Here is a 16057-nt window from a genome sequence, read left to right as displayed (position 1 = left end):
TCCATATCTTCTTTCAATAAATTTATATGAATTTTTTAAGTTGTAAAGTCCTTTTTGAAACACCCTGTATTACAGTGCCTAACTATCATTGCAAGACAACTTAGTCGTAAAGCAGAAGTGACGTATATGCACGACATTGCTGGTGAAACACACGGATAAGAAAAAGTAATCAATGAAAGAATTGTTCAATCTCTGCCACTGCGAATTACTTTATTTACAATACTAGAACTGACTAACAATACAGAAAAATCAAAACAGCGTTCGGTGAATTAAAACCAAGAGTGGCAATATAAAGAGTGCAAATACAACTCAAGAAAAACTACTGGGAATAATCAATAAGATTTGGAGAACGGAACGTATACCGGAAGAATGGAAAACTGCATTAATCCATCCCATCTTCAAGAAAGGGGATAAAACCGATGCAAATAACTACAGAGGGATATCTTTACTTCCGGTAACGTATAAAATTCTATCTAAGGCCCTACAAAACAGATTGGAGAAACAACTTGATCAAGAAATTGGTGAATACCAAGCAGGCTTTAGGAAGGGAAGATCTTGTGTGGAGCAAATTTTAAACTTGAAGTTAATTATTAAATATAGATGATTAAGAGGAAAAGACATCTTTATCACGTTTGTTGACTTCAAGAAGGCGTACGACTCCGTTGACAGAACAACCTTGGTTAACATCCTTAGTGAGTTTGGAGCAGACAAGAAAACAGTCGCAATCGTCAAAGAAACACTTACAGATACCTATGCAAAAGTAAAGTTCCGTGGTGAGGTATCCAGACCATTCAAAATCAGAACAGGATTAAGACAAGGAGATGGGTTGTCACCTACCCCATTCAACTGTGTGGTAGAAAAAGTTATTAGAGAGTGGAGGAAGAAAACGACTGAAGAAGGAATACAAAAAATCAGATTAGGAAGAATAAAGGATGGATTAGAAGTAGATTGCCTCGCTTTTGCTGATGACTTAGCGATTCTGGCAGGAAGTTTGGAAGAAGCAGTCAAACAGATCAATATTCTGAATGAAACAGCAGAAAAAGCAGGACTGAAAATCTCCTTTGAAAAGACAGAGTACCTAACCAATGTAAAAGAGGCACCGAACAATATGATTACAAAGTATGGGCAGATAAAGAAGGTTTCTAATTTCAAATATTTAGGGGAAATCATCCAGCCCAATGCTTCAGATAAAGAAGGAAATAAAACAAGAACAAGAAAAATGGAAATGGCATTCCAGCAACAAAGAATGTGTACAACAAGAAGTCAGTATCAATTAACGCAAAAATAAGGCACTACAACACTGTGATTAAGCCATAGTGTCTGTATGAATCTGAATGTTTAGCAATGAACACTAAAAAGGAAATGGAAGCTATAGCATAAAAGGAGCGAAAAATCATTAGAAGAGTACTTGGGCTGAGGTTTGAGAATGGGACTTGGAAGCTTAGAAGTAATAGAGAAGTGTATGACAAAATTGAGAAAGTGGGAGATACTATGAGGAAGAGAAGAGTAAGCTTTTACGCCCATTTGAAAAGAATGAATGATGAAAGGCTGACAAAGAAAATATTCATGTTTTTTGACAAGAACCCCAGAACCCAAATTACCTGGTTCAAAGAAGTCAAAGCAGACTTAGAGGAGATGGGTGTAGGAGAAGATGATATAACCAACAGAGACTTAATGAGAGACAAAATTCAACATTTTGAAGGATTTGAAGTGAAGAAGAGAAGAACTGGAGGAACAGTGTGGACAGAAGACCGAAGAGAGCAGCACAGAGAGAGGATGAAGACATACTGGCAGAAGAGAAAAGAGGAGGAGCGCAATAGGAGAAATGTACATTGAAAAATAGTTGTTTAACGCGGTCCCTAGACGGCCAAAATCGGAATTAAAAAAAAAAAGAGTGCAAAGGAAATTCCGCTCCTAAACGCAGAGGAGAAGGCGAATGGATGTAAAGAGAACACTGAAGGCCTTTATGACAGGGAAGGGGAAGACTTGTCTGATGAAGTGATAGAATAACAAATTGGAATCGATGTGGAAGACATTGGGGATCCATTATTAGAATCAGAATTTAAAAGAGCGTCGGACGACTTCAGACAAATAAGGCAGAAGGAATAGAGAACATTCTATCGGACTTTCTAAAATAATTGGGGAAAGTGTGAATCAAAGGACTATTCACGTTGGTGTGTAGAATCTAAATGACTGGCTACTTACCATCTGATATTCACACAATTACGAAGAGAGAAAGGGCAAGTAAGTGTGAGAACTATCGTACAGTCAGCTTACCAGCTGACTATCAGTTTGGGTTTAGGGAAGACAAAGGAATCAGAGAGGCAATTCTGACTGTCGTTGCACTTAATAACGGAAGAAAGACTGAAGAAAAATCAGGACATGTTCATTCGATTTATCGGCTTAGAAATGTAACATGGTGCAAGGTGTTCGAAATACTGTGAAAAATAGGGGAAGCTATAGGGAAAGACGGGTAATATAGAGTGTGTACAAGAACTAAGAGGGAAGAGTGGAAGACTAAGAATGAAGTGCACGAATGAGAAAAAGGTGTAAGACAAGGATGTAGTTTTTCGCCCCTGCTCTTCAGTCTAGACACGGGAGAAGCAATGACAAAAATAAAAGAGAGCTTCAGGTGTGGGATTAAAAATCAAGGCGAAAGGATATCAATCATACGATACGCTGATAACATTGCTATCCTCACTGAATATGAAGAATTACAGGATCTGGTGGATGGTACGGTCTAGTGAGTACTGAATGTGGACTGAGAGTAAGTTACAGAATTCTGCTTCCTTGAAAGCAAAGTAACACTTGACAGAAGAACCAAGGAAGACATACAAAGCAGATTAGGACAGGCAGAAAGAGCATTCCTGGCCAAGAGAAGACTACTGGTGTCAAACATACGCCTTAATTTGAGGAAGAAACTTCTGAGAATGTACGTTTGGAGCGAAGCATTGTATAATAATGAACCATGGGCAGTGGAAAATCGTAACAGAATAGAATCGAAGTATTTTAAGATATGCTGCTGGTGTTGAAAATTAGGTTGGCTGATAAGGTATGAGGAGACTCTCCGCACATTCCACGAAGAAAGGAAAATATGAAAAACAGCCACAAAATTCACAACCACTTTGGTCGCTTCTTATTCACTCAGCGAAAAAATTCTTTACCCTGATCTCGAAACCGATTTTGTAATTTTTTCTTTATCTCTCCACTGCTTTTGAATTCCGTCTTTTAAAAGATAAGTATTGAAGAATTTACATTTGCGATGAAAAATAGATTTTTGTGTGTAATTAGAAGTAAGATGACGTTCATTATTAATAAAATGACAATTAAATATGTGTTAATTAGCATATATTTGATGAGTTTCATATTTATATGATGTAGGTATTCGAACTGAAATATTCGATCTAGACGAAAAATAAACAAAAAAAAAAAAGGCTGAAACAAGACTTGAAGCAAACATCCAACGATTACCACTCTCGAGTGCTAATGGTTTATTTCATTTTTAATCAATTTATTCTACGCGGAAATGATCACAGAACATTGAGCTTTGTTTATTGCTCACATACGAATCAAACCCAAGCCCTTTCCATGGCAGGAAATCATTCCACCGCAAAGCCAAATTGCCTGTCGAAAAACTGGCTATACTTCAGGGTATTAAAGACACTTGAAAAAATTAAAATTTTATTACTCCAGAATTTTTGAGAGTAGCGTTGAACTGTGCTGTGAGACTGATATTTGGATTCTGAACGTAATGTATCACAGATATAAATATTAAAAATCCGATTGCCGTGTGGTCTACATCTACATCGGTACTCTGCAGTCCACCGTATGGCGAGCCGTGGAGAGTACCTCGTGCTACTACTAGTCATTTCCTTTCTTGTTTCACGAATGTCTATACGCCGCTGTATGAGCCCTAATTTCTCGATCTTATCTTCATGGTCCTTACGCGCACTGTGTGCTGCAGCCAACAGAATCGTTCAACAGTCAGCTTCAAATGCCGATTCCATAAATTTTTTCAATAGTGATCCTCGAAAAGAATGTTGTCTTCCCTCCAGGAATTCCCATTTTGACTTTCCGTATCATCTCCGTAAGACTTACGTGTTTTCCGAACCTACCAGCTGAAACGTCCCCTTAGAAAAATTATCCAGGACTGTGCTTAACCTGACACACAATATTTTTAGCGCAACGCAATCTGACTATCAAAGATCCCTGCAAAAGAATGGCCCTGAGTAACATTAAACTATACCTTTCACAAATCACTTACCTCACAAAAGTCTTCATTACTCGAACTACTGCAATACAGCGAGCGCCACTACTGCCAGCTAAATAAAAGATTCAAACTACGGAAGGCACTAACTACTGATAGGCATAGTTAGCAAATGAAAGATTTAAATAGAGAACAAACAATGTATTTACCTTACTAGTCATAATATATATCTAGCAGTTCATGACAAATTACAAAACTCCGCCATCTCTCTCCCCACATCCACCACTGCTGGCGGCTCACCCCCAACTGCGCAACGCTACGCGCTGTTCACATCCAGCTGCCGCTGCCCAACACTACAATGGCAGACAACAATGCAAACTAGCCACAGACTGCACACAGCACAGCCAGTGATTCTCACACAGAGTGCTACGTGGCGTTACCAATAAGAAAACCTAAACAGCCTACTTACACAGCAACAAATCTAGCAGCCCTCCTCTGAATTGCTTCAATTTCTTCCTTCAATCCGATCTGGTAAGGATCCCAAAGAATCGAGCAGTACTCAAGAACAGGTCGCACTAGCGTCCTATATACGGTCGGTCTCCTTTACATATGAACCACACTTTGCTAGGATTCTTCCAATAAACCGAAGTCGACTATTCGACTTTCCTACCACAATCCGCACATGCTTGTTCCATTTCATATCGATTTGCAATGTTCGCCCAGACATTTAAACGAAGTGATGTGTCAAATGGTTCAAATGGCTCTGAGCACTATGGGACTTAACATCTGAGGTCATCAGTCCCCTAGAACTTAGAACTACTTAAACCTATCTAACCTAAGGACATCACACACATCCATGCCCGAGGCAGGATTCGAACCTGCGACCGTAGCGGTTGCGCGGATCCAGACTGAAGCGCCTAGAGCCGCTCGGCCACATCGGCCGGCGAAGTGATGTGTCAACATGACACTATTAACGCTGTATCGGAACATCAAGGGTTTGTTTTTTCTACTCATTAACTTACACTTTTCTAAATTTAAAACCAGCTGTCATTCATCACAAAAACTAGAAATTTTGTCTAAGTCACCTTGAATCCTACAGTCACTCAACTCCGATACTTTATCGTAGACCACAGCATTATCGGCAAAGATCCGCAGATTGCGGATCTTTGCCTGCCAAATCATTTATGTATGTAGAGAACAATAGCGATATTACCACACACTTCCCTGGTGCACTTCTGACGACCTGTTGTCTCTGATGAATATTGGCCGTCGAGGACAACATACTGGGTTCTATAACTTAAAAAGTCTTCCAGCAAGTGACTTATCAGTGAACCTATTCCAAGTGCTCGTACCTTATTTAAGAACCTGCGGTGTGGCACCGTGGCACCGTCTCCTGTTCTTGATCAATGTAAACTTTTTGGGAGACATTCTGAGCGGCTCTCTCAGATTGTTTGCAGATGATGCTGTCGGTTACGTTCTCGTAAAGTCATCACAAAATAAAAACGAAAAGCAAAACGACGGACAAGAAATGTCTACGATGCGAAAAGTGGTAGTTGACCACAGACAATATAATAGGTGAGTAGTAAAATAAAATCCCGGTAATTTTCGGTAACACGATAAATCATACAACGGCGAGCAACTTAAATTGGAACCATCACAAATAAAGTGTGAGGTAGGTGAACCAAACACTGCGTTTTATTGGTAGAACACTTACAAGGCGCAACAAATCTATTAAAGAGACAGCCTACACTACGGTGGTCTCTCCTCTTCTGGAATTTTACTGCGTGATATGGGATTCTTACCTACCGCGAAATAGGGGAGGCGTTTTGCGTTGCGGCGAGTTCCGTTCAGGAAATTTCAGCCACCAACTTTCTCCTGTTGACTCCCACCTAATTAGGTAGGAATGACCTGAATCTGAAGATTTACGTGCTCAGTTTTCCCACTCGCTGTTCGACAGCTGAACAGTCGAGCAACAGTGTGAAAGTGGCTCTATGAAACCTGTGCCAGGCACTTAAGTGTGAATTGCAGAGTAATCATGTAGATATACTTTCTTAAAGGACACTCCATCGCAAGTAAGACCTACGTAAACATTAATGCAATATATCATTAACAGCCTTAGCAAGGTTACCAACTAACACTTAAATTCCCTGGTATTACGCTTCGGCTTCAATATACATTGTATGACCCTCGGATGTACGCGGATGTAGGTATTGTACTGGACAACACAAGCGTCGCGCCTCAGTGGCGCCTTCTGACAGCTGCGGTGAGGGGTGGACTAGGACTGATGTCGTGTGGCTGTTAGCTTGTTTGGATCCTTTCTGGAGGTCACTTAGCCCGTGTTTGCCAGGCAGCAGCCATCAGCCACGCCCTGTTGTTCATTGTAGTGACATTGTGGCGTCCCGACGGCGCCACGGTATCGTGACAGCATGTCCTGGCGGCGTGTAACCCACTGCATACCTCCATCTGTCAAAACAAAGGCCCGCATGTGAGTCCATCTCCACCCACAGACCACGCATTATCCCCAAATTCCTGCCCAATGTTAACACACTATATAACTCAGCGTCTCTGTCTCGCAAAACAACCGGAGTGGTTGCCAGGTTTCCCGGGCATTTCTGCAGAAATACGCACCAGGAACTGAGAGCTGTTTATGGCGTCACTGCACGCATCATTATGTACTTAAGTTAAACACTCAGAGCAATGGCAGACCTCCCAATCTAGGAGATACGTATTTATCAGTTAATTAATTAGTTAGTTAAATGTTCCGTAGATCATTTGAACGACTCTTTTATAGAAATGACGTGTGACGAGTCAGTTACCATTAAAGAACATATTTATTTTCGTCCTACTCGTGCAACCACATTTCAAAACAATCTCCCAAGTCTTAAATAGAAATCCCCTGAAGTACCAGGACGAATGATTTTAGGGTAGATTTAAAATTTGGTTCGCTACGAGTCAAATATTTTATGTTGTTGGACAAATGATAAAAAATTTCTGTTGCTGAACACTGAACTCCTTTCTGAACCACTTCCAGCTTCATCAATGCGTAACAAAGGAGATTTTTTTTTCCTCTGGTATTTTAGGTATGCACATCGCTTTTCTCAAATTAGGTCGTGTTATTTACGAGGAATTTGATTAGCGAATGTATATATTTTGACGACGCAATTAAAATGTCTAGTTCCTTGAAGAGGTGTACCTACATGACGACTCTGGCTGAACACCATCTATTATTCTTATTGCTCGGTTTTGTGCAATCAGTACTAAGTGATGCGTTACTTCATAACATTACTCCGTAAGACATTATTGAATTGAAATATGCAAAATATGACTGGAGGCTGATTCGTTTGTTCGCAAGACTAGCAGTTATAGGAAGAGCAAAAGCAGCTGAACTTAATTGTTTGAGAAGCCCAGTAATATGCTTCATCCAATTCAATTGTTTGTCAGTGTATACACCCAAAAATTTGGAGCATTCTGCCCTATTCACTGACTCTTGTCCATATGCTACGTCAATTGTTGGTATGACTACCTGTCGTACAGAACCAAATACAGTGTATTTTTTCAAAATTTACTAAGAGTCAATTTTCAGAGAACTAATTATTATCCTTTGAAAAACTGTTGCTTAATCTCTAATGATACTTATTATTACACTAGTATAGTCTGCAAAATGTATCAATTATTTGCTTGCCGAAAAGCAATTACTAATGAAGATTATTATCAGTTACGAAGTATCACATGCAGAACCCAGTCTGAATTTAATTCTGCATTTACATCTAAATGATTACTAAGCAATTCACTCTTTAGTACTATTTCTGAACTTCTGTGCTCTCTAACAACACGTTGAAAAAAAGAAACACGGAGATACTTCACTGTGAGCTCTGATTTTTCTTATTATTTCACGATAGTCATTTCTCCCTTTGTAGGTGGGAGACAACAAAATATTTTTGCACTCCGAGGAAAAAGTTGGTTTCGAAATTTCGTGAAAAGATTTCCCCGCAACGAATAATGCTTCTATTTTAATAACTGCCACCTAAACTCGGTCATTACCTGAGGCCTTCTCCCCCATTGCGTTATAATGGAAAAGAGCAGTTTTTCTTTGAATTACTTCAATATCCTGCGTCCGTTGTACGTACCTGCTAAGAAACAAATACCACACGGTAATGCGCCAGAAGAGGACGTACAAGCGTGCTGTAGGGAGTCTCTTTAGTAGATCTAAGTATCCTGCCAATAAAACGCAGTCTTTGGTTCCCCCTTCTCTAATCTGTTCGTAACTGTAATCCCTAGGTATTTAGTCGACTCGACGATATTTAAATTTATGCGATTTATCGTGTAAACGAAATTTAACGGAACTTCTTAGTACTCATGTGGAGGACCTCATACTTTTTATTGTTTAATAGTTGATACTCTCAATCTCTTCAAATTAACTAATAGGTTTCCATTAGATCATTCAGTATGATGCTTCTAACGTGCCCGACAAAGGAAGTTTATAGCCAGTGAAGTTTATAACCAGCTTCACCAATTTTGTTGGTAACAAGAAATGGACTTTCAAAACGATTGGTTGTCAGCGAGAGTTTTAGAGACGTTGGGAATTACTAACAGAGACAGAAAATGGATAAGAAAGCAGACTGTACAGGAAGAGGGAATAATGGCAGTAATGAAAATGAGATGGACATATAGCTAGGCGATTGTATGGCAGATGTAGAGAGGTAGTGTGTTTCAGTTCCAAGAGATAAGAAAAAGATCAAGGTGACAATCAGTTGAAGCTGAGTAGATAATAGTAGAAAATATGCACATGGATTAAGCGTACCAGAAAAGCGTAATACACGGAAGGCTCTATAGGACGCCTTTTTTATTCGGCTGTAGATGTAAAATAGCTCTTGATGGCTATTATTTATAGGTTCACTGTCACGCGTTTCGGGAGCTGGTCCTCAATTTAAAGTACTTAAGCTATGCACATCTATATTGCGTTGACAATACACACTCCATGAGGAGTCGAATTCCGTGTTTGATGCTTCTTAGTGGTTCCAAGAGCATAAGACATGTGGCGCTGCATTTACTTGTGACCTCCACGGACGTCCGCAGAAATTTATCCAAGAGGGGATAAGATTCTAAAAATTGATGTTTTTGATATAACTTTTCAGTGAGTTTGAAAACGTAGCTCTCCCCAAGAACTAAATTTGACAAGTGCGTAACAGTTGTTGTATCTCAAACGACCGACACTGAAAATTAAAAATATCATCATCATCATTAGCGTTCTGCCAAAATGCAGGTTTTCACATGGTAGTTCTCCAGGCTGTTCGGTATTCTGTCATCCTCTTCAGGTCCGCAAAATTTCCTCTTCCCTTTATGTCGTCTATCATCTTGTATCTCCTTCTTCCTCCAAGTCTTCTCCCACAAACCAGTCCTTCCAAAGTTCCTGGTAGCAAGCACCCCCTTCTCAATGAATGTCCCAACCAGTTCGTTTTTCCTTTCTCTTATAACCTTCAGCAGACATTTTCTCTCACCAACCCATTCCAATACTCTTTCATTACTCACTCTTTCCATTCAGCTTATCCTCTCCAGTCTCCTCCATATCCACATCTCAAATGCTTCTAACCTTTTTTCATCCTCTTGTCTCAGCGTCTGTGTTTCTGCCCCATATAGTGCCACACTCCAGACAAAACATTTGCCAAGCCTTTACCTTAGACCTTTATCTAATTTGCCACATAAGTCTCCTCTTTCTGTTGAATGCCTTCTTCGCTATGGCGATTCGAGTTTTCACCTCCTGGTGACATATCAAGTATTCAGTTATTGTGCTTCCAACATATTTAAAAGCACTTACTTGGCTAATGGTAGCTTGTCCTATTTTAATAATGGATAGTCTGCATCTTGTACTGATGACCATACTCTTTGTTTTTGCTGTGTTTATTTGTATCCCATATTCCACACAAGATTCTTTCAGATATTTCAGCATGTTATTCACTGTCCGCTCACTTTCTGCCACTAATACCATCTCATCAGCAAATCTTATACATTCTATTCTCTTTCCACCAATACATATTCTTTTCCCATCTAAGCCTTTCGCAATAATCTCTTCAAGGTATGCGTTAAAGAGCGGCGGGGAAAGGCTAACACCTCGTCCAGCGCTGCTTCCTTCTGACATTTCATTTCCAATCCTTATCCTCACTTTCTGGTGTAAATATAGATTCTGTATCAGTCGTCTCTCTTTCCAACCTACTCCTTCCTTCTTCAAAATATCCATCAGCTTGTTCCACTAAACTCTGTCAAAAGCCTTTTCTAATCTATAAAAGATTTCTGTACCTTTTTCACTATATCTTTCCCCTATAGTTCTTAACAGGCCAGTAGCATCTCTTGATCCTTTTCCTTTTCTAAACCGAACTGCTACTCTGCAATCCCCCTATCCAGCTTGCCATATATCCTTCTATTCAACACGCTCAGCAACACTTTAGCTGCGTGAGAAATTAGACTGATGGTCCTATGCTCTTAACATTTTTTAGTGTTTCTCTTTTTCTCTGTTGGTACCATAATTGTTGCGAGGAAGTCCTCAAGCCATTTCCCTTTGTCATATACCTCATTACAAAGGTAGACTATTTCTTTTCTTGCCTTGTTTCCCACACTCAACAGTTCTGCTGGCATTAAAAATATGAACTTGAAAAATAAATCACAATGCTTAAAAAATCATGTCATATTGCAACAAAAATAACTAGCCTAAATTGCCTCTATAATATTCTTCAAAGTGGAGAGGCAGGAAATGAACTTGGAAAAACGCTAGACAAAGACGTCATCTGTGAAACTTCGTTTGCTTGCAAAAATTCACATCTGACAATGCTAATGGATTTATAGCATTATTTCTGTGCATTCTGTTATTCAGTATTGATTGGAATGATCAAAGCTGAACAAAATTTGCTTTTGTAGCTACATTTTTTTGCGTTGTTTGCGTAACGTGTAACCCTGCACGCGTGCCAACTGCTATTTCTCTTTGAGCTCGGCAATGTTAAACCTGCGGATTAGTAAATCGTAGACAAATCATTCATAGAAACACACAAAAATTTTGTAATGAATAAGAAACCTGTACTCAGATCCTACGAGGGGAGAAATGTCCCCTCTTGGCCCCTGTGCGGACGGCTACGGTGGGGTCACAACATATAAGTAACGAGCGATACGGCGTAGAAACCATAAAAAGTTAACCGAAGGCTGCTCAGAGCACTAAAGAGACAGGCCACGAGGACAAAGCCACATACGCCATGTACAACGGCGTATTGAGGTTGAGAAAACCGTGTCAGCATTGGATGACGACATCCCTGAAACATACAAGCAAGATAGACAGCAGGCGCAGGAAGCATCACAGAAAAGAGCTTCCAAATGTTTCGACCCTTAGACTTAAGGTCGCCTGTTTACACTGCTCCAGAATGCAAAATTTTCGGGTATTTCTGCCATGCCAGTGTCTCCTCGAAGATGCTAATTGTAAAGCAATGACTAAATGTAAGACAGACATTATATGAAACACTTTGCATGTAATGAATGCCAAGAAACTAGAGTTGTCCTACTTTACACTAATAGCCCGCGGCCAGAATGCACAATGCCAAAGAAAAAGTATGATGCTTTTACCTGTTTCCTAGCTGAATCAGTTGACAGACAGTAGGTATGTATGTATATTGCTCGGACAGAGCAGTTTCTGAATCTCCGTGAGGTTAATTTTGGCCACCAGTTCAGGATAATCTCATTCATAAGAGCGGAGTTGCTGAGCTCTGACGTGCTTCAATACCTGCAACAGAAATGAAATCCATCACTGCCAATAAGAATCGTCAACAGGTCACATAATTAAACACGCACAGATCAAAAGCAGAATAGCAGTTCAAAGATGTTTCCTATTTGGTAGTCTTTGTACTCGTACTATAGAATGAACAATAGCAATCTAAACTGCACCATTTCGCAATCAGTTAATGTCCTGGTTTATTCAAAAATATAAAATTTCAAATGATTTACAATACAGCCGTACTGTACGCCGAGAATTAATACGAATTTTTTGTAACAAAGAGTAAGGTTACCGGCAGATTACATAATTTTTACGATGTATTGCGCTTCAGAATGGTTCAAATGGCTCTGAGCACTATGGGACTTAACATCTGAGGTCATCATGAAACGTCCCCTTAGAAAAATTATACATGACTGTGCTTAAACTGACACGCAATATTTTTAGCGCAACGCAATCTGACTTTCAAAAATCCCTACAAAAGAATGGCCCTGACTAACATTAACCTATACCTTTCACAAAAATCTTCGTTACTCGAACTACTGCAATACAGCGAGCGCCACTACTGCCAGCTAAATAAAAGATTCAAACTACGGAAGCCACTAACTACTGATAGGCATAGTTAGCAAATGAAAGATTTTAATAGAGAACAAACAATGTATTTACCTTAATAGTGTTGAAAAATCATAGTATACATAGCAGTTCATGACATCCAGTCATACAAATTTCAAAACTCCGCCATTTCTCTCCCCACATCTACCACTGCTGGCGGCTCATCTCCAACTGCGCTACGCGCTGTTCACATCCAGCTGCCGCTGCCCAACACTACAATGGCAGACAACAATGCAAACTAGCCACAGACTGCACACAGCACAGCCAGTGATTTTCCTACAGAGCGCTACGTAACGTTGCCAATAAGAAAACATAAACAGCCTACTTACATAGCCCCCATGCACCCCACAAAAAATTTTACAAATTGTTTTGGGCAGTGGCCAATATTGATTTGATAAAATTTTTCATAATTACAATAACAAAGATATCAAATGCACACACTTATTGATACAATGTTGGTCAAAAGCTAAAATTTTCTCACAGTCCATCATAAAGGCAGTCCTATTCATCCACCACAGTAAAACTGCAGTGTTTTTCTCAAAGTCTGAGCAGTAAAAGAAAATGCACACGGAAGTAGTGGATTTCCATGCAGTCTTGAAGAAGTAGTGTTGTCCTTCCAACGGAAAGACAGTGCTGACTCACGACATGCAGACCACAACAGAGCAAACCCACAGCAGAGTCATTCGACGTTTTGAAGAATATTGGTAGGTAGGTCATCACAGAGCAGACCCACTGTAGTCCTGGTAGAGATTACGATGTTGGTGGGCCACCAGAGGTGCAGACCCACTGCAGTCCTTGTAGAAATAATGGAATTGGTGGGTCATCAAAGATGCAGACCCACTGTAGTCCTTGTAGAAATAATGGTATTGGTGGGTCATCAAAGATGCAGACCCACTGTAGTCCTTGTAGAGATGGCCAGCAGCCATCTGTTGTGACTGTGCACCATTGAAGAGTCTTGCGGATAATATAGCAAGTCCTTAACCACCACTTGTGAACTCACAAAGTTTCTGAAATTGTCCTTTGAACCAGCAATGTTATCCAGTCCCTTGCTGAATTATTAACACACGTGCAAACACTATCAGTCCCTACTTCTCACATATCGTCCATATACTATAGCCAACAGAAACGTGTGCAGTGAAATGTGACTTACAAGTTACTTAATCTGATGAACTGGTGTCCATTACAATTTTATAACATAAGAATACAATTACAAGGATACAGAATACATCATTAAAGAACATAACAATACAGATAACAATTGTAGTAATAGGGGCTTTACAAAAGAATAGAAATAAACATATACATCAGTGTTACAGGAATTATGACATAAGTAAATACATAAAAGATCAGAATAACTTTTGAAACATCAACTTCACACATGAGCATTAAAACAAAACAGAACAAATAATGTTTAAACATCTTTACAAAGTAAATAACATAGTATTAAAAAAATTCTACAACATAACAACATCAGCTAAACACATAAAGACAGGAAAAACACAAATACACAAGGGTACACAAACACATAGAGGGATAAGACAAAAGGACAGGGTTTATTTTACTGCAGTATTTTGCATGGAGATCTTCCTTCGTTCATCATTATTCTCAAAAAGTCCTATCTAAGCCTGCTTTCTGTATTCTGTTCACATCCTCTTTCAAAAATAGTTTTTCTCCACTATGCACAACTTTTTTGGCGAAACCATTTTCTTATAGCTTCTCAATGCATTTCTTCCAATTCATCATAGTTAGTTTCTTATATAGTCTACCCCCTCTTAAGCTAACTTAAATCTACTGAGCTCAGATGCTAAACTAAGGGACGAGGCAATGCAGCACCATAAAACAATTAATACAAATAGCAATGAAAAAAAATGGAAATTGTCAAAGCAAGCTGCAGTAAGTCTAAATTACCAAGCAATGCAACATTACCACTAATATGAGCCAATGTGCAGCAACAAGAAAAATAAATCAGTAGTAAAACTAGCATAACAGAGTAATACAAAGTTAAATTTAGTAGCATTATGCCTGACAAACAGTCGCAGCAAATGCAATAACTTATATCTAAACAAGAGAAAGCTCAAGCAGAAAAAAATATTACAGTAAAAATGGCCATGTTTAATACCTATGTCACATCTTAACACTAGAGTGATGCATCACTGTAACTTGCTCTAGCAGACAAGTTACCAAGTCACTGACAAAAATTACGTATGCAATTCCTGTGAAGTGGAAATGTCTTTTTGTGCTCCCTCATTTTTTTGGAGTACATCCATCATAAAGTTATTTTTTACTGGATCTTAATAGTTTTGAAAAATCATAATATACATAGCAGTTCATGACATCCAGTCTCCCCACATCCACCTCTGCTGGCGGCTCACCTCCAACTGCGCAACGCTACGCGCTGTTCACATCCAGCTGCCGCTGCCCAACACTACAATGGCAGACAACAATGCAAACTAGCCACAGACTGCACACAGCACAGCCAGTGATTTTCCTACAGAGCGCTACGTAACGTTGCCAATAAGAAAACATAAACAGCCTACTACAATCAGTCCCCTAGAACTTAGAACTACTTAAAGCTAACTAACCTAAGGACATCACACACATCCATGCCCCAGGCAGGATTCGAAGCTGCGACCATAACGGTAGCGCGGTTCCAGACTGAAGCGCCTACAACCGCTCGGCGACATCGGCCAACGGCGCTTCAGCTGAGTTATTAGTTTGTACAGAGAGTGACTACGTGCCACAGTTGTGTACATAGTCTTTTATAAAGCGAATGAACCGTGAATCAGGGGGAAGCAGCTGCAGATCTTAAGATCACTACAGTTTAGTGGACACTGCCAGGCAACACTGAAGGCGAATAGCCGCACAAGAGTCGAGAAGGGAAGGGCCGTAAGAAGACGCGGTCAACAGGTGCGTACTAACAGACCTAAATGTAGGAGGAGATATCGCGCTAATTTGGGCCGCTCTGTCGAATGTGTATTCAAAAAACCGCTTAAAGAAACATTTTCTTTGTAAGGAGAGGTAAATCGACGTTCTAAGTCAACGATGGGCCCCACATGAAATACATAATTAGCAATAGGTGTGTGTTTGGACAGACAACACTTAAAATTCGTAAAACTGAAATTACAAATACCTGTTGAAATACCAGAGAAAATGCGGCTGGCGAGTATTGACCGCAAGTCGTCGACGTAAAACCGACAGTTACATTCTGTGTCTTATTGTGTAGCTATATTGTTGTTGTTGCCTTAAGCCTGAGAGCTGGTTTGATGCACCTCTGCGTAGGTACTGCAGCGTACATCCATTTGAACGTGATTTCTGTATTCAACCTTTGGTGTCCCTCTAATTCTACATCTTATCCACTCCCGCCCCCTTACCCTGCCTTGCTTTACAAAGCTGACAATTCCTTGACGCCTCAGTATACGTCCTGCTAACCTATCCCTTCTGTTAGTCAAGCTGTGCCAAATATTTTTTTCAATTCGATTCAGTGCCTCCTC

The 16057-nt window shown here is 39.8% G+C and overlaps 1 protein-coding gene across 2 annotated transcripts in view; it reads right to left on the bottom strand.

Moving 5' to 3' along the window:
* LOC126458331 (uncharacterized) overlaps window positions 1-16057 on the bottom strand; it is a 499515-nt gene that overhangs the window by 263803 nt on the left and 219655 nt on the right. Inside the window, exon 2 of one of the 2 annotated variants that reach the window (XM_050095291.1) lies at window positions 11810-11966. The exons of the other annotated variant lie outside the window; for it this stretch is intronic. Coding sequence (XP_049951248.1) covers window positions 11810-11929 — 120 coding nt within the window. The 5' untranslated portion in view covers window positions 11930-11966. The remainder of the gene's footprint in view (window positions 1-11809; window positions 11967-16057) is intronic. 2 annotated transcript variants of the gene reach the window in all.

Source organism: Schistocerca serialis, chromosome 2, assembly GCF_023864345.2.
Source record: "Schistocerca serialis cubense isolate TAMUIC-IGC-003099 chromosome 2, iqSchSeri2.2, whole genome shotgun sequence".
In the NCBI taxonomy this organism is placed as follows: Eukaryota; Metazoa; Arthropoda; class Insecta; order Orthoptera; family Acrididae; genus Schistocerca; species Schistocerca serialis.
The sequence above is the reverse complement of the archived record's forward strand: the minus strand, read 5'-3'. Positions and strand labels throughout refer to the sequence as shown.